Genomic DNA, 19,930 nt, shown 5'->3' with positions numbered 1-19,930 from the left:
ATATTTCATCGTTTTGCAGCAAGAGTCTTTGCAACTTGCAAAAAGTTACGATTCATTGATTATTAACATCGTGATCGAAATACCACAAAACATAATCACACGTGATGGTCATGTGATTGTCACAAAGAAACTAAGCAAATAATATCAATATGTATAAGGTTATAGTGTTTTTCGCTAGTGTAATTTTTGTTACGTCGTTGAAAAACGAATGTAATGTTCCACCAGAATTTTGGTGTAGTTCAGAAGAAATAGCTACACAGTGTCAGGTACGTTTCTCTATGTATTTTTGATAATGCCACACTGGGACATGCTCCCTTTAAAAAATGTAAACAATACATTTCTTTAATGGAAGCAAGCCCCTGTGGCTAGACCTATATATCTGACTATTTTTGGAAAAAATAAAAATAAGCTGCATTTGCATGGTCGATACCGTACCATTGATCATGCAGGTCCAACACAATCTCTACATTTAATTAAGCTTTATGAAGCTAATTGAAATAGCTTAATTAAGCTAGTTTGGATTGAATTTCTTTAGTGCAATAACATAGCCAGAAACATGTTTATACTTTGAACTATAACCACAACACTGTTCTAATCAGAATCAAATAAATTGCATTCATTGTTTGGGACCCTCAAACTAAGAAGAACATCGGGAAAATAGAGGCGGTGCAAATTAAGGAAAGCAGCTAGGATCGTGACAAACAACTACAAAAACACCAGTAGTGTCACAGCAATGATTGACAGGCTAAAGTGGGACAGCTTACATCAACGAAGAGTTCCAAGGCCACCATGATGTAACGGGTCGTCCATTCCCTTGTTGCCATGGAACTACCCCCCAATTCAGCCAAACAGAAGCAGCCACAAGTGGACGCCAACACAGACAGCGGATCCCATTCTGCCGTACCAGTATCTTCAAGGAATCATTCTATCCTACTACCATGAGGATATGAAACCAGCCGCCACAAGATACCATCATTGTCACGACCCTGGAGTCCTTTAAGACCAGGATCCAGGGGTTAGAAACACAATAAAGTAGCAGTACATGGTTTTACCAGATTTTAAACTTGTAAATAGTGGCATGGACTCCCCCTCGCGCACATGTATGTTTTTTTAACCAAAGGGAGACAATGTCGTAGTAGTGGCCCTTCTTTTTACAGGAAGAAGAAGAAAAAGAAGAGTTCATAACAATGCTATAGTCATTCTGAATTCATGTGAATACTAAGTCATTTTAAGAAAATTTCTTTTTTGTTGTTAACTGTCCATTACCCTGTGTGCGTTGAAGCATAGATTAGTATGAGGACTTTACAGTGTGGAATCTTTGGCAATCCATGAATCTTTTGATCTTCATTGACTTTTATTCTAAAATGCTGAAGATTGTATAACTGTTGCTTAACAACTTGGTAATCCTAAACATTAAATCAAAATTCTTCCTAAGGAACATTAGCTTTTAAGGTATTTTTCATTTACAATGTGTTGTATGGAGTACAAAATTGACATCGTCACATTAAAAAAAGTCAAACAGTAACACACACGAGGAGAGAGAGAGAGAGATTGCTCCTTTAATTTTAGATGTGGTTTGTACTTTATGTTGCACAGAACAGTTTCTTCAATATTAGATCCGCCACTTCATCATTTGCATTATGATGTCAAAACATAGAATATGACGTCGCATGTCATTATTTATTGTGTGGAGATTGAACTCAATTTGAAACCCGTGTCAAAATATGGATGTGGTATCCTAAAAAGTATTCTTGGAGGTGAAAATTTGGGAAATTTCCACAGTGAACTGATTACGTGTTTTTGGAAACTTATAGCCTAGCATTCAATGAGTTCTATATTTGTCACAGTGTGAGAACTTCGCTTCTGTCGCTAAAATTTCAAAGAGGACGCAAAGGTTAGTTATCATTTTGTCTCAAAATGCTCTGGAACATCGAACAGCATGAGGGCAGTAATTTTTATTTAGTTAACAAATAACTTACGAAAAAAAATATTAACTTATAACCCATAGGCTGTCGTGGAGTTACGATGATTTTTTTAACATAACTTAAGTTATGAAGTTTGATAAGACGGATTTTTATCGTAAGTTAAGGTTACGATGAAATCTTGAACTTACGAAGTTTAGTAAAACTCAGCCCAGGTCCATAGCAGTGAGGGTTCTTTAATGTGTCAGTGCCTGCTGCGGCACGGAACCTCTGTTTTTAAGGTCATGAAACCTGTGACTCTCACTAAATACCCTATATGAAGCGGATCGGGTCAGAAATCCTTGATGCACGAAGATGTAAATACTGTTAAAGTTGTTATTTACGCTGGAGGTTAAGTACGCGTAATGTCCAACATTATATGTGGGGGCCGGGAAATACGTTGTAACTGAATATGAATAATATATATCAAATATTTATAACTACACAAATGGGGGAAATTTACGCGCTTATTACGTGACCGTGTCATTAGTGTAATTTTCCCCCACGTGTAAATAACCACTTTTACAGTAAAGGATCAATTACTTCTTATATTTACATCTGAGGTTTGATGCTGCCATGGCACGCGCAGGGCTCGAACTTATGACCTTAAACAAATACTCTAACGACTACACTACTGCAACCAGTTCCTAACACTTCGTACAATATTCGTTATCTGCAAACACATAAATAATCAATTACATTCATATTTATCTTCAGTTGCATCTATTGCATATTTCTTGAATAATGGAACATTCTTTAGCTAATGCCCAGATTGCATGGATGCATTCCATATTTAAAAAAATAATGATAATCTTAATAGAAAACCTGAATTAAATCCCCTTCCACTGGCCATTGGTAGCACCATCTTCATCTTTGTTCTCAGTAACTCCATCGTCCATGCTTGCTCTATCGCCAACATTGACATCTCTGTTCACAGTATAACGTCATCTTCCAGGATTGCATCTTTCCAATTGACATACTTTTCTTTATCTATTGTTTTACTATATCTGTGGGCATCCTTTCATGTTTATACATAGCGCGCGCACGCAGATCCAGTGCAGACACTACTTTTCTTGAAGACAATAGCTTGACGAATTTGAAATATACAGACTGGTTGCTCATTGTACGTGCCCTTCAAAGGTTGGAGAGTGCGTTTCTTTTATTTTTAGGCTTGTTTATCGCACGAATCTTTTTCTTTACGAAGAAGAAGCTCATGCTTTTGATGTTTGCATTAAGGTGGCCCTGAAATAGTTTCTCAAATCAATATGAATTGATTTAATCATAAAATATATGATGATAAATATTAAGTATACATGCCAAAAAGGCAGAAAATATGCAAATTTGGATAAAAACATGATTTTCAAAAAAAATTATTTCAACACATATGAATAAAAGACCCTGGCGGATTTGAACTTGAGATATGTGGTTCACCAGCCGAATTCTTTAACCACTGAGCTACGACGATAGACAAATGAGTCGATCGATGCAAATAATTTCACAAAACATTTAATTATTATTATTATGATAGCATTCATATAGCGCTAAATATAATTAAGATTACTCCAAAGTGCTTTAACATTAAAATAATTATAAAAATATACAACAATCAACTGAAATAAAATTTAAGATATTTGAATGGACATAGGTATTTAAAGAATAATTTATGCTAAAGTAGTAAACTGAACCATAAAAGTTATAGTTTTACAAATTAAAAGTAAATCCCCATCTTGTGACATAGTGTCATAAAGAGAATAAGCTTTAGTGTAGTGAGCTACCTTAATCACCCATGCAGGGATAGATTTTTAAAAATCATCCAGAATGTTTGTCTTCTGAGAGCTCTCTGATTATTGCACTGTTCTCTCCACCCCGTCACAAGGGATTTAGTGTCTTCTGACTGATTATTGCACTAGCTGTTCTGTCCACCCCATCACAAGGGCCTGTGCAATATTGGCTGCACTTGAAGTAGTTCACGGTTGCAGAGCATCCATTCATGATGCAACACCAAGTGAAATATAAGTAACAGTTGCATTTTGAAATTATATTGTACAACATTCAAGAGCCTACACTTATTTTCAGGTGCCCACACTTATGTTCAGGTGCTCACACTTATTTTCAGGAGCCCACAATTATTTTCAGGAGCCCACACTTATTTTCATTAGCCCACACTTATTTTCATTAGCCCACACTTTGATGAATCAATTTAAGACTTAACCGTTTTAACAGGTAAAAAATACAGATGTTTTTTATTGTCTTTTGAATTGCTGATATAAATTTGTCTGTTGTCATAACATGTAACTCACATTTTCATCTTCTTCTCCAGAACCACTAGGCTAATTTCAACCAAACTTGGCACAAAGCATCCTTGGGTGAAGAGGATTCAAGTTTGTTCATATGAGGGGCCATGTCCCTTAAAAGGGAAGATAATCACAAAAATGAAAAAGTAGGATGGGGTAATTTAAAAATCTTCTTTCCTGGAGCCACCGTGGGCCAGAAAAGTTGAAATTTACATGAGAGTTAATTGTGACATAGTGGAGAATCAAGTTTGTTGAAATCATGACCCCTGGGGTTATGTTGGGGCCACAATAGGGGATCAAAGTTATATGTGTGATTATATAAAGAAAATCTCTAAAAAAAATCTTTTTTTCAAGAACCATTGGGCCAGAGGAGTGGAGATTTACGTGAATGCTTCCTGATATAGAGTAGATTCAAATTTGTTCAGATCATGGCCCATGAGGGTAGGGTGGGGCCACAGTAGGGGATCAAAGTTTTACATGCTGATACAAGTGTATATTGGAAAATCTTAAGCATCTCCTTCACAATGAAGGGTCATGCTCTCCCTCCAAAGGGAGATTATCACAAAAATGCAAAAACAGGGTGGGGTCATTTAGAACCACTGGGCCAGAAAAGCTGAACTTTACATGAAAGCTTCCTGACAAAGTGGAGATTCAAATTTGTAAAATCATATGACCTCAGGGGTAAGGGTGGGGCCCCAATAGGGGATCAAAGTTTTACATGTACATATAGGGAACCAAACTTGGCACAAAGCATCCTTTGATGAAATTTGTTAATATGAAAGGCCATACCTGTCTACAAGGGCATATGATAATTAATGAATTTGTATTCATGTTTCATAATTAAGTTTGTTAATTAATGAATTTTCAGTTGTTACCTTTGGAAAGTTTTTTCTGAACCAAACTGCTTGTATACTATGATAGTTTTGCTCAAGCTTGTTTATTGCTAGGAACTTCTGTTTCAGGTGAGCGATATGGCACACCGGCGTCTTGTGATGAGGTTTGTAATCCCTGTAACGCCATATTGTCTCAGTAACATATCATTTCTATATGCAAATATCTGATATATGATTTAATTATGTTGTTATTTTCATGCAGACATCTGACATTGAGTGTTTTGTTTCATGACTCTTAGCGCACCACTTGTTGTTTAACTTCCTGTCCTGTCCCGTGGGGATCTGAGTTAGAATAGGTCCACACTACCCATTGCTTGTCATAAGAGGCGACTAAATGGTGCAATGCTTCAGATGATATCGCAAAACTGAGGCCCCATATCACAGCAGGTGTGGCACATTAGAGACCCCTCCCTGCTCAAAAGCCGTAAGCGCCAAGCATAGGCCGAAATGCAGTCCTTTACCAGCAATGGTGACATTCGTATCCATATGAGTGAAAAATTCTTGAGAGGGATATTTGGAGTATATGATAAGAATTGTATATCAACTGGGTATCATTATTTTGTGCAGATATTACATCTGCAGTAAATCAAGGTGGTAATCTCTCTGAAAAAATCAATATTCAGAGAGGGTGTAGACAAGGTGACCCTTTGTCACCGTATATTTTTTTAATTTGTGCAGAAATATTAGCTATTCAGATTAGATTAAACAAAAGTATTAAAGGTATTACTGTAAACAATGTAGAAAAGAAGATTTCCCAGTTGGCTGATGACACTTCACTTATTCTTGATGGCAGTAAAGAATCTCTCTTAGAAACATTGGAAACACTGCAACAATTTTCAGAAATGTCTGGACTTTATATTAATTTTGACAAAACCCATATAGTATGGATTGGATCCAAAAGATTTAGTAATGAACTTTTACTGCCTAACTACAAGCTTAAGTGGGGTACTACAAGATTTAAACTACTAGGAATACATTTTGATGTGGATCTAAAGAAAATGATGCAATTAAACTATGAACCAAAATGTGTACAGATTAAATCTTTACTTAAACATTGGGAGAAAAGATTTTTGACTCCCATTGGAAAAATCACAGTTATTAAAACATTGGCTTTGCCCTTATTAAACCATATCTTGATGTCAATCCCAAATCCCTCTGAGTTATATTGTAAAAATTTAGAAAAAATATTTTTTTCTTTCATATGGAATAATTCAACTCACAGAGTAAAAAAAGAAGTAATAGTTAAAAAATATGAAGATGGAGGATTGAAAATGGTAAATCTATAATGTCTTTTATAGTTCTATGAAATTATTTTGGGTAAGACATCTTATTTTTTCCAGCAGAGGTATGGGAATGTTTATTCCCAATTTTGAGTTGAACAAATTCTTTGGGGTTGAATACATCACCACTCTTTTAAAAACACTGAAAAATAAATTTTGGATTGATGTATTCAAGTCGTACATTACATTACATAGTCTTATTGATGAGTCCACTGTTGCTGCTGATTCACCTCTATTTTATAACCCACAGATTCATATTGGTGGAAAACCAATTTTTAATAAACAAATGTTTGACAGCAACATCTGACTGATTAATGATATTATTAATGAAGATGGTTCACTTTTTAGTTTTAAACATTTTTGTGATATTTATACAAACATTAGGATAATTTTTTTAGAATACAACAGCATTATCCATGCAGTAAGAGCATGGATAAAAAACTCAGACCCTGGAAAAAACATCATGAAGCTCACAAGTCCATTAATTATGACAAATACTTACACAATTTTGAAATGTTACAAATCAAAACATTTTATGAAATTCTTAACAAAAATAACTCGGTCTCAGCTGGCAAAAAGAAATGGAGTGAGCTTTTAGATGTAGACGACAGGGAATGGAAAATAATCCACAAAATACCCTTCAGAGTGACAAAAGACTGTAAGCTCCACTGGTTTCAGTACAGAATTATAAACAAAATTTTAGCAACAAATTCATTATTGTTCAAAATAAAAAGAATAGATTCTAAATATTGCAACTTTTGTCACTCTGAAGAGGAAACAATAGAACATATTTTATGGGAATGTAATTGTTTACAATTATTTCTTGTAGAATTCAAACAATTTTTAGAAGACAAGACTGAGCGACAGATTACAATTACAAAGAAATCCTTTGAAAATAATAGTGATATACAAAACATTATTATTTTATTTCTGAAGTATTATGTCTATACTGCAAGATGCACTAAGAAACCTTTAAACTTGCCCGCTGCAATATCACAAATGAAATTATTTTATGAAACACACAAATATATAGCATATAAGAATGGTGAAAAGAAAAAAATTGATACTCAATGGAACAGATGGAACTTAATATTTACTTAAAACATGCATCTCTCTTTTTCTCTCTTTCTCACTATCTCTCTCCATGCACATAAGGATAATTATATATGACTTGTTGTATTCATGTACTTCATTATGTGTACAAAAACCAATAAAAAAAAAAAGAAAAAAAAAAAGAATTGTATATGTAAATAATTAGTTGATTTTAAATCTTTAGTCTTGTTTTTATTGATCATGGCAGTCACTTGTCACAAATCTAAGCAAATATATGCGTCATGTTATCTTGAATATGAAACCAAAACTGGAAATCAAACTATGCTTGTACTATTAAGTGGATTGTTATGACAAAAATAATGCACCAAATGTATTACTTTGTGAAGCTGTTAAATTCACTTTATTAAACTTGTCTGGGAAAGCATTTGCACCAGAACAGTTAGAAATTAACTGTTGGATCCACATAATGAGTTTGTTACTGACGGAAATTAATCTAAAAATAACACACCTGTTGACGATTATTACCTTGAGATTTCCTTGTCATGTGTTCAAGACTCACCTCATAAGGTCAACCATCCATTTTAGTATCTTTTGATTAAGATAAAATTGCAGTTTTCCAAATAACCTAATGACGATGAAATAAAATCAACAGTGGTGACCTCAAAGGAAAATATAGATGCATTAGATGACGATATATGAAAGACTACTCTCTGCCTGTTTCTTCGTACAAATTGAGGTCTGAGAGGGGCTCAAATGTTATATACAGTAGTTAGAATAAGAAGAATGAAGAACTAAATCAGAAATGGACTATTTAATGCAAATGTCTGATATGTAGTAGTTAGGGCTATACAGACCGCGGACATCGGCCTGGGTAGCTCAGTGGTTAGAGCACCTGACTAGTAATGCAAGGGTCCCTGGTTCGATTCCCGGTCTAGTAAAAGATTTTCTCCTCTCTCATGTATATTACATTTGGTGCTGTTGACCATCCCTGGATTTGCAGGTTGTCCTCCCAGGGATGAAAAGAACCTGGGTTGTGTGTGTCTTCAAGGGTGAAGACAAATTAAAGGAGGGAGGAATGTAGTAGTTGGGGCTATACGGACCGTGGACATCGGCCTGGGTAGCTTAGTAGTTGTAGAGCACCTGACTAGTGAATGCAGTACGTGGTCCCGGATTCGATTCCCTGTCCAGTCAAAGATTTTCTCCTCTCCTATATATACTACAGATGAAATAAAACCATTAAAACAATCAACAATCATTACATGTTTTTTTTTAAAAATGTTGAATTTGGTGACAATTAAATGGAAGATGAAAATGTATGTTCGTGTAATCTAAAAGCATTAATCAAAGCCTTGAAGCGCAATCTACATGTAATTAAAATCAGACTTCTTAAATCCACGTCATATGCGGGTTATGTCAGATCTGCTTACGCAGAGTATATGTCGTGGATCTAAGAAGCCTGATTTTAAATAGATTGAGTCTTGAAGTAGTACATTGCCACCCTTGTAACAATGCCAAAATTGTCTAGGAACAAATGTTGATGTTATAACAGGATCACTGCATATAATTTCTCTGCTGTCATCCTCTTTCCATTGTATAATCATACCTTTTTCCTACCTTCTCCTTCTACCATTCTCTACACCCTTTCTTGCATAAAATTTGGGATACTGTAAACCTTCTTTTACTCGCGGCTACTTTATTTCGTGATTCACCTGCAGTAAACTGGTTTGTGTTGAGTAATTTTTGCGATTGAGCCTTTTTCAAGCCTTTATATGACAGACATTCAAGAACTGGTTCGCGATGAGAAATATTTGCCACAATGAGGGTTTTGCGAATCTTGCGAAATTTTCTCGCACACGAATAAAAGTTATATAATTACAGTATCCTCAAGAGAGCTACAGTTCTGCAGCTACATTATGTACATCAAATGTTTCCTGAATTGCAGGTTCAAATTCCGACTGCAGGACATAACAATGCTTTTGTATAAACCCTTATAAAAGAAGTTTCCTGCCATTGTAAGCTTGGCATGAACTCTGAACCCTGATGATACTATCCTGTTGACTTGCACTGAGAGTATATAATTTATTGTTAATTTCCTAAGGTAACTGAACAATGTCATCGCTACCATCAGTCCAAAGCCAGCACAGACAAGGTGCAGTTCACACTGTACTTTGAATCTTTATGTCCTGACTGCAAGAACTTTTTCCAAAAACAGCTGACCAAGACCTACAATGAGATCGGGGAAATCATGGATCTCACTCTTGTGCCTTATGGGAATGCTGAGGTAACTTGTTTGATATAATTTGAATGAGTGAGGAAGAGAGAGAGTATATTATAAGGAATGATAATCAGAGATATAAAATTTACATGAATATTTATACAATTTTTTATCACGAGCTGTTTTATTGGTGATCTAAAATGTTGATGTGTGTACTGTAGTTCACTTTTTTCCATGAGATATTATTTTCACAATGACGTATTTATTGATGAGACAAAACTTTTGTTAATCATGATTATTGCTGAAGTCTTCTGTATCTAATTTGTGAGAATCAAAGTTTCGCAAACGACTCATTTCTCAAAATTATGAAGTTCTTGGAAATAAAACATGAGTTACAGTATGTTTGTTACATTAAAGGAAAAGAGAGACGTTTCTGGACAGTGGAAGTTCACATGTCAGCATGGGGAAGAGGAGTGTGTAGGGAACCTTATAGAGGTGAGAACCTTGTCTTTGTGAACCTGATAGAGGTGAGAACCTTGTCTTTGTGAACCTGATAGATTGTGAACCTGATAGAGGCGAGAACCTTGTCTTTGTGAACCTGATAGAGGTGAGAACCTGATAGAGATGAGAACCTTATAGAGGTCAGAACTTTGTCATTGTGAACCTTATAGAGGTCAGAACTTTGTCATTGTGAACCTTATAGAGGTCAGAACTTTGCCAATGTGAACCTTATAGAGGTGTGAACTTTGTCATTGTGAACCTTATAGAGGTCAGAACTTTGTCATTGTGAACCTTATAGAGGTCAGAACTTTGTCAATGTGAACCTTATAGAGGTGTGAACTTTGTCATTGTGAGCCTTATAGAGGTCAGAACATTGTCAATGTGAACCTTATAGAGGTCAAAACTTTGTCAATGTGAACCTTATAGGGCTCAGAACTTTGTCAATGTGAACCTTATAGAGGTGTGAACTTTGTCATTGTAAACCTGATAGAGGTCAGAACTTTGTCAATGTGAACCTTATAGAGGTAAGAACTTTGTCAATGTGAACCTTATAGAGGTCAGAACTTTGTCAATGTGAACCTTATAGAGGTCAAAACTTTGTCAATGTGAACCTTATAGAGGTGTAAACTTTGTCAATGTGAACCTTATAGAGGTGTGAACTTTGTCATTGTGAACCTGATAGAGGTCAGAACTTTGTCATTGTAAACCTGATAGAGGTCAGAACTTTGTCAATGTGAACCTTATAGAGGTAAGAACTTTGTCATTGTGAACCTTATAGAGGTGTGAACTTTGTCATTGTGAACCTTATAGAGGTCAGAATCTTGTCTTTGTGAACCTTATAGAGGTCAAAACTTTGTCATTGTGAACCTTATAGAAATCGGAACCTTGTCATTGTGAACCTTATAAAGGTCAACACCTTGTCAATATGAACCTTATAGAGGTCAGAACCTGATAGAGGTCAGAACCTTGTCTTTGTGAACCTTATAGATGTGTGAACTATGTCAATATGAACCTTATAGAGATCAGATTCTTGTCATTGTGAACCTTATAGAGGTGTGAACTTTGTCATTGTGAACCTTATAGAGATCGGAACCTTGTCATTGTGAACCTTATAAAGGTCAGAACCTTGTCAATGTGAACCTTATAGAGGTCAGAACCTTGTCAATGTGAACCTTATAGAGGTCAGAACCTTGTCATTGTGAACCTCATGACTGTTGTAATGCTTACATGACTAATGAGATACTTACATGACTGCTGTGATACTTACATGACTGATGTGATACTTGCATGACTGATGTGATACTTACATGACTGATGAGATATTTACATGACTGATGTGATACTTACATGACTGATGAGATATTTACATGACTGATAATATACTTATATGACTGATGTGATATTTACATAACTGGTGAGATACTTACATGACTGATGAGATATTTACATGACTGATGAGATACTTACATGACTGATGAGATATTTACATGACTGATAAGATACTTACATGACTGATAAGATACTTACATGACTGATGAGATATTTACATGACTGATGAGATATTTACATGACTGATGTGATACTTACATGACTGATAAGATATTTACATGACTGATGAGATACTTACATGACTGATGAGATATTTACATGACTAATGAGATACTTACATGACTGATGTGATACTTACATGACTGATAAGATATTTACATGACTGATGAGATACTTACATGACTAATGAGATACTTACATGACTGATGAGATATTTACATGACTGATGTGATACTTACATGACTAATGAGATACTTACATGACTGATGAGATATTTACATGACTGATGTGATACTTACATGACTAATGAGATACTTACATGACTGATGAGATATTTACATGACTGATGAGATAATTATATGACTGATGAGATACTTACATGACTGATGAGATACTTACATGACTGATGAGATAATTATATGACTGATGAGATAATTATATGACTGATGAGATATTTACATGACTGATGTGATACTTACATGACTGATGAGATACTTACATGACTGATGAGATAATTATATGACTGATGAGATACTTACATGACTGATGTGATACTTATATGACTGATGAGATACTTACATGACTGATGAGATACTTACATGACTGATGAGATATTTACATGACTGATGAGATACTTACATGACTGATGAGATAATTATATGACTGATGAGATATTTACATGACTGATGTGATACTTACATGACTGATGAGATACTTACATGACTGATGAGATAATTATATGACTGATGAGATAATTAGATGACTGATAAGATACTTTAACTGACTGATGTGATACTTACATAAGCTTTGAAACTCACCATTGCTTCTTTTGAATACAGACCTGTGCAATTCATTTGCTGAAAAACATCTCCAGTTATTTCCCATTCATCAGCTGTATTGAAAATGAACAATTTGGAGTACCAAAAACGTCAGCAGAAAAGGTTAGTACTGTTAAACAATGAATTAGTGGTGCTAGATAAATATGCTAATCAGAGCAGATAAGTTTACAATATACTGCATATAAACAAATTTTTTGTGAGGATTTAATTTGATATTATTAGCAAGAGTGACAAGATCGCTAAAAGATTGAACACCGCTAACAATTTATGCCATACTGGAGGTAATAGTTATCTTTCCTGGAATTATATAGTCACTAAAATTAACTCGCACTGAATATATATACATTATGTACCCATTTCAATGGAAAATTTGCTAAATTTGTGCTGCTAAAAAATTCCACATCTACGGTACATGTATACATCAAGTTTATAACAAACGATGTAAGCCAAGTTTTTTCTTTACACAGTGTGCCCGTAAACTCGGGATTGACCTGAAGCCTATCATGGACTGCTCCACCAGTAAACTTGGGAACAGCCTAGAGCATTGGATGGCTCAAAAGACAAATGCACTCAACCCACCACACAAATATGTCCCCTGGGTCACTCTCAATGGGGTAGGAGTAACACATTATTTTATATATTTATGTATAGTGTCTCTAAAGCATGTATGTGTGGTGGTCAGATGGGTTCATTTTAAACTCCGATGGTCAGATATCTCAGTTGGTAGAGCACCTCATTAGAGATTCAGGGGGCCTGGGTTTGAATCCCGGTTTGGTCTGTTGCATTTTCTCTTTACCTGATACATTTGGTGCAGTAGACCAGATCAAAAATACTGCTTGATAGAAATTGAAATACTCATGGCATTCCGTAGTCCCCACCTTCTGACTTTTCATTTAATTTGCACGAACTGAGAAATTTACATCCAGTTGTGAGTTGTGGGGAAAGTTAACACATTGAAGCTTCAAGGGGTTATCACTGTGAAAACTGTGAGTTGGAAAAGTAAATATAACACAATTATCTCATACCGGTAATTGCAGATTCAAAGTTACAAGTTTGATAATGTAATACTCAGATTACATGAATGTATTAGACATTGAGGCAATGATGCAAGAAAGTAGGAAAATGAAATTCAGATATTTTAAATGACTGTGTGCTAGATTTGAAAGAAAATGATTTATCAGTCTCATCATGAGCCACTACGTTATTTCCCGTATTCTCACATGCCAACGTCAGGCCTGGAGGTTATAAAACATTTACCGTACTCATACTCAAACTCAGGCATGTTTGTTTTGTGTACAACTCCGAGCAAGCTCCGAGGCTATCTTGCAAAATATTGAGCATGTACTCCATTTGAGTGTGAGAATAATTTTATAAAAGTTTTATAATCTACACTTTTGAGTATGAGTATGATTTAGAGCATAGAGTTTGAGTATGAAAACGTACTCAGAAAAGTTTTATAACCTTCAGGTAAGAACTTGCATCTTTTTTGGATTATTTCAGGTACACACTGAAGAGATAGAAAAGAAAGCAGAGGCTGATTTGACCAAGCTTATCTGTGATACTTACAAGGTTTGTGCGTCATTTTCCACATTGTGATACTTACAAGGTTTGTGTGTCATTTTCCACATTGTGATACTTACAAGGTTTATGTTAAATCCTCCACATTGTGATACTTACAAGGTTTGTATGTCATTTTCCACATTGTGATACTTACAAGGTTTGTGTGTTAATTTCCACATTGTGATACTTACAAGGTTTGTGTGTTATTTTCCACATTGTGATACTTACAAGGTTTGTGTGTTATTTTCCACATTGTGATACTTACAAGGTTTGTGTTAAATCCTCCACATTGTGATACTTACAAGGTTTGTGTTAAATCCTCCACATTGTGATACTTACAAGGTTTGTGTTAAATCCTCCACATTGTGATACTTACAAGGTTTGTGTGTCATTTTCCACATTGTGATACTTACAAGGTTTGTGTGTTATTTTCCACATTGTGATACTTACAAGGTTTGTGTTAAATCTTCCACATTGTGATGTTTGTGTGTCATTTTCCACATTGTGATACTTACAAGGTTTGTGTGTCATTTTCCACATTGTGATACTTACAAGGTTTGTGTGTTAAATCCTCCACATTGTGATACTTACAAGGTTTGTGTGTCATTTTCCACATTGTGATACTTACAAGGTTTGTATGTTAATTTCCAGATTGTTATACTTACAAGGTTTGTGTGTCATTTTCCACATTGTGATACTTACAAGGTTTGTGTTAAATCTTCCACATTGTGATGTTTGTGTGTCATTTTCCACATTGTGATACTTACAAGGTTTGTGTGTTATTTTCCACATTGTGATACTTACAAGGTTTGTGTTAAATCTTCCACATTGTGATGTTTGTGTGTCATTTTCCACATTGTGATACTTACAAGGTTTGTGTTAAATCTTCCACATTGTGATGTTTGTGTGTCATTTTCCACATTGTTATACTTACAAGGTTTGTGTGTCATTTTCCACATTGTGATACTTACAAGGTTTGTGTGTCATTTTCCACATTGTGATACTTACAAGGTTTGTGTGTTAAATTCTCCACATTGTGATACTTACAAGGTTTGTGTGTTATTTTCCACATTGTGATACTTACAAGGTTTGTGTGTTAAATCCTCCACATTGTGATACTTACAAGGTTTGTGTGTCATTTTCCACATTGTGATACTTACAAGGTTTGTGTTAAATCTTCCACATTGTGATGTTTGTGTGTTATTTTCCACATTGTGACACTTACAAGGTTTGTGTGTTATTTCAATAGAACAGAACAATAACACGTATTGGCAGTCTTTGTCATGGCTTTACTTAATAAAAACATATTTCCAATTCAACGACAATGTTCATATCAATACAAACCAATTACCATCAGTATGTATATCATATACACTCTGTAATGAAATGCATGCTCTACAACGACTTTTGGATAGTAATGTTGTAGCATCAATAGTCCATGCATGTTTGAGTCAATCAATCAATAATTCACTCAATATTTTCAATCAATCAATCAATATTTCAATCCACCAATGTGTCAATCAATCAATATATCAATCAATAATTCATTCAATATTTTTAATCAATCAATCAATATTTCAATCCACCAATGTGTCAATCAATCAATAATTCACTCAATATTTTCAATCAATATTTCAATCCACCAATGTGTCAATCAATCAATAATTCACTCAATATTTTCAATCAATCAATATTTCAATCCACCAATGTGTCAATCAATCAATATATCAATCAATCATTCAATGTCAATAAGCCCAATTATTGGCCACGGACCTGGACTGAAACAAAATCTGTGGCAGGCTTAGCAATCGGTGATTGTCTATTATTGACCACTGACAACTCGTAAATTCGTAAAGCCATGACACATCGTGAAGGCGGAGAGTCGAGTCACGTTGACAAAATGGATCTGAAAATACACAAAGAGAGACAGCAAAAACGCAACAAGGATGGTATGCATATATGCTTAGAAAAAAGGGGGAGTGGAGGGAGGGTTTGGATTTTCGTTGACATGCAACTCAAAAAGGACCGGCAATTAGCGCTTGCGCACTATATATACCCAGGGATTAGAAAGAGGGGAAAGTGTCATAATAGGTATTTGGGGGGATAGTGTCAAAACCATGCAATTCAATTGATTGCAAGAGTTATGTTTCTTTGCCTGAACAAATACTTGTTCTGTTCATTTCAATAACAGGACTTAACTCATAGTGAGTTAAGGCAGATTATTTTCCACATTGTAATACTTACAAGGTTTGTGTGTTAATTTCCACATTTTTATACTTACAAGGTTTGTATGTTAATTTCCAGATTGTTATACTTACAAGATTTGTGTGTCATTTTCCACATTGTGATACTTACAAGGTTTGTGTGTTATTTTCCACATTGTGATACTTACAAGGTTTGTGTGTTAAATCCTCCACATTGTGATTCTTACTAGGTTTGTGTGTCATTTTCCAAATTGTGATACTTACAAGGTTTGTGTGTCATTTTCCACATTGTGATATATACTTACAAGGTTTATGTGTTAATTTCCACATTGTGATACTTACAAGGTTTGTGTGTTATTTTCCACATTGTGATACTTACAAGGTTTGTGTGTCATTTTCCACATTGTGATATATACTTACAAGGTTTATGTGTTAATTTCCACATTGTGATACTTACAAGATTTGTGTGTCATTTTCCACATTGTGATACTTACAAGGTTTGTGTTAAATCCTCCACATTGTGATACTTACAAGGTTTGTGTGTTATTTTCCACATTGTGATACTTACAAGGTTTGTGTTAAATCCTCCACATTGTGATACTTACGAGGTTTGTGTTATTTTCCACATTGTGATACTTACAAGGTTTGTGTTAAATCTTCCACATTGCAATTTCTAAGTAGTAAGCAGAAAATTGACTGTTAAGTGACCACTGCCTGCAAATCAGCTGGTCACTTTTCACATAAAGTACAATATTTTCATATAGGCATATCCTCTTTCTCTTTCCTTGCATAAATCTGTGATGTAGGAAAATATGTCTGTGAATGCATGTCTTTTAGATACTATGGTGTAAAACTGTTTTGTAAACAGGGTTGGGGGAGAGCATTATAGTTTTACTCATAGATATACATGTACTGTATATTGAGTTGATGTCTGGTGTGCTGTGGTGGATCAAATAACTACAAATCAATTTATAAGTTACCTTTCAATTGAGAAGAAATACTTTCAACAAGTTTGTGACCTATGGATTTTTGTGACCTATGGAATTCAAAGGAGCAGATATTGACAACATTTTAAGATTGGATTGCCTTACATAACATTTAGAAATGAATTTCAGTTTTGAAATACAGGAGGGTATGAACTGCGACGCTTCCTGCCAGCGTACTTCAAATTTAGAAAATTTCATAGGAATCAAAGTTTTCTAGAATTTTTTGTACTGTATTTGCAGAGCTGAACTTTTTAATAATGTTTTATTTTTGCACATATTTAAGTACAAACATCATAATCATATACAGTAGTCACACAAACACACAACTAAGGTTCTTTCTTGCACACTCACAGTTATATAATCAAAGTCAATATATTACATGTATATATATACATACGAGCCAATCATATTGTTCTAACACAATGTGTAGTTGTAAACTGATTACCAGTGTTTTTATGTTCATAGGGTTCTTCTAAACCAGCTGCCTGCAACAAAATGGACAACTTTCACCATTCCTGGCGGGAGCTTTGATGCTGTTCAAGGACGCAAAGGGGCATAATTTTTGGCTCAAATTATTACTCTGTAGTACGGATTTAAATTCACTGCTGGTGATTTTCACAAATTTTTGTTTAAACTTGTTTTTATTCAAATTTGAAGTTATGGCATTTATGTCCATTGATGTGAACGTTAAGGTTATATAATGTTCACTGCAGTTTTGATTTCAATTTTGGCCTACAATGAAAATAGTGAAAATCAAACCAACAGGGAAAATAAAAATGTCTACAGCAAGTCATTTGAAGAATTAGTTGCCAAATTATGAAGGATACCGTATAAGTGATATTTTCAGTGAGACACAAATTTAGCAATTTGTCCATGAATTATGGGTATTATATTTAGCGAGAGCTAATTTGAGCAATTTTAGAATTCCAAGAAAGATAACTGTTACCTCCGATATGGAATAAATTGTTAGTGACATTCAATTTTAGTGACCTCAACATTGTCGCTAATATTGCCAAAATGAAATCCTCGCTAAGAATTCGGCTTATACGGTATGTGTATTTGTTTATGGTTTCTGTGATATAATTTCTGTATTGATTCTTTGTGTATCTTCTGTATCTATAATACTCCATGTATATTAATGGGATTCTGTGAAACTATAGCAACGTGCAATAACGTCAGTCAAAAAAAGACTAGGAGTTTAATCACTTAATAAGCAGCAGCAAGTTGATCCAATGAAATGAAATCTAGCATATATATATAGTTCAGGCCTTTTTGTATGATTATGATGAAAAATCTGTACCATAAAATGAACGGGTTTGATGTCATTTTTAAATTATTAAGATTGGAAATTCCTGCTGTCTCCGATATTTGACATTTAATGGAAGAAGGAAATTTTTTGGAAAAAGGGAAGAATAAGAAGGACAGAATATGCTCTTTTTTTATAGTTGGATGCGTAATTGTAGATCTGATTTTGGCATATCAAGACTACCTGATTGAATGGATATTCTGTTTCATACATTTATATATTGTTATAATTATTGTGAACTATAGCTGGTATTTCTTGGATAAGACCCAATTCTACATGCATGATTATATTAAAATTCTATTTATCCAGATATTCTGTTTCATGCATTTATTATGTTATTATAAATCTGTTAATCGATGCATTTCACGATTAACACAAGGCAACTGTACATTGTGGTCCGACGTTTGTTTGTGTTTTGCGTCCTGTCGAGAATTTATCACCCATATTGATACGTAACCAGCTGTAGGTGAAGTACCACAAATTTAGACCCATGTTTAGCACTAAGGACCATAGCAGTGAGGGTTCTATATAGTGCTCTCTCTTATTGCAACTCATAGGACTTTGATTTTTTTAAAGTCTCATATGAAATTCCCTTAACTGTCACTTCTAAATGCCGAGTGTTCGGCAAAGGAGCAGTTAATAACTTACAGAATGTATGTCAGACATGGCCAAGGCAGGAGCTGGGCATGAATGCTCTTATCATATATATATACACTGTACTTATATGAATACACAGAGAAGAGCTCATGGGCCTTAAATGTATTGAAAGTACCATATCACCAAACTGAGACTAAGAACATTGCTGGTCGTGTTACAAATGGCTATCTTGTGAAGTCGTCATTTTTCATGATCAGAAGTTATGATTATTGTTAATAAGATATTGCTTTCATATATATCCTCAGATTTTCAGTAACAATTCAGATTTTGTACTCTTAGACCTTGTCTACAAAGTAAAGTAATGTTTGGACTCTGTTCTTGTCAAGAGCTTTCCAACGGCATGTCACATGACCACATCAATCTCACTCTAACCCACCTTGACCACTGGATTGGCCATTTTTAATTTCTGTACTCTTCAAAGGCATTTCCACTGATATATCCTCAGAACACTGTTTTCAATACATGTGTTAGAATTTTTTGACGTAGGTGAAGATATTTTTGAAGATTAATGAATTTCAGTTTTGGTGCAGCCTTAACTTGATTATGTTGTAAACTTACACAGCATATGTTAAAGATTTTCAAACAATTTTGGTAGATTCCTCCATGCTCATTATAACTGTTTTTATTTGCTTA

At 34.6% G+C, this 19,930-nt stretch overlaps 1 protein-coding gene across 1 annotated transcript; it reads left to right on the top strand.

The window, feature by feature from the left end:
* The first annotated feature begins 86 nt into the window (after positions 1 to 86).
* Positions 87 to 18,952, top strand: LOC125646597 (gamma-interferon-inducible lysosomal thiol reductase-like). Its single transcript, XM_048872989.2, has 7 exons — positions 87 to 266; positions 9,580 to 9,762; positions 10,114 to 10,191; positions 12,585 to 12,686; positions 13,052 to 13,198; positions 14,085 to 14,153; positions 17,800 to 18,952. Exons 1-7 carry the CDS (start codon positions 150 to 152, stop codon positions 17,863 to 17,865), a joined length of 762 nt encoding a protein of 253 aa, XP_048728946.2. The 5' UTR covers positions 87 to 149; the 3' UTR covers positions 17,866 to 18,952.
* The last annotated feature ends 978 nt before the right edge of the window (positions 18,953 to 19,930 follow it).

Source organism: Ostrea edulis, chromosome 6, assembly GCF_947568905.1.
Source record: "Ostrea edulis chromosome 6, xbOstEdul1.1, whole genome shotgun sequence".
In the NCBI taxonomy this organism is placed as follows: Eukaryota; Metazoa; Mollusca; class Bivalvia; order Ostreida; family Ostreidae; genus Ostrea; species Ostrea edulis.
The sequence above is the reverse complement of the archived record's forward strand: the minus strand, read 5'-3'. Positions and strand labels throughout refer to the sequence as shown.

Coding starts and splice junctions, on each gene's coding strand:
- LOC125646597 (XM_048872989.2), top strand. CDS start 150: ATGTATAAGGTTATAGTGTTTTTCGCTAGTGTAATTTTTGTTACGTCG. Junction 9,763..10,113: donor TGCCTTATGGGAATGCTGAG/GTAACTTGTTTG, acceptor GTTACATTAAAG/GAAAAGAGAGACGTTTCTGG. Junction 12,687..13,051: donor CAAAAACGTCAGCAGAAAAG/GTTAGTACTGTT, acceptor TTCTTTACACAG/TGTGCCCGTAAACTCGGGAT.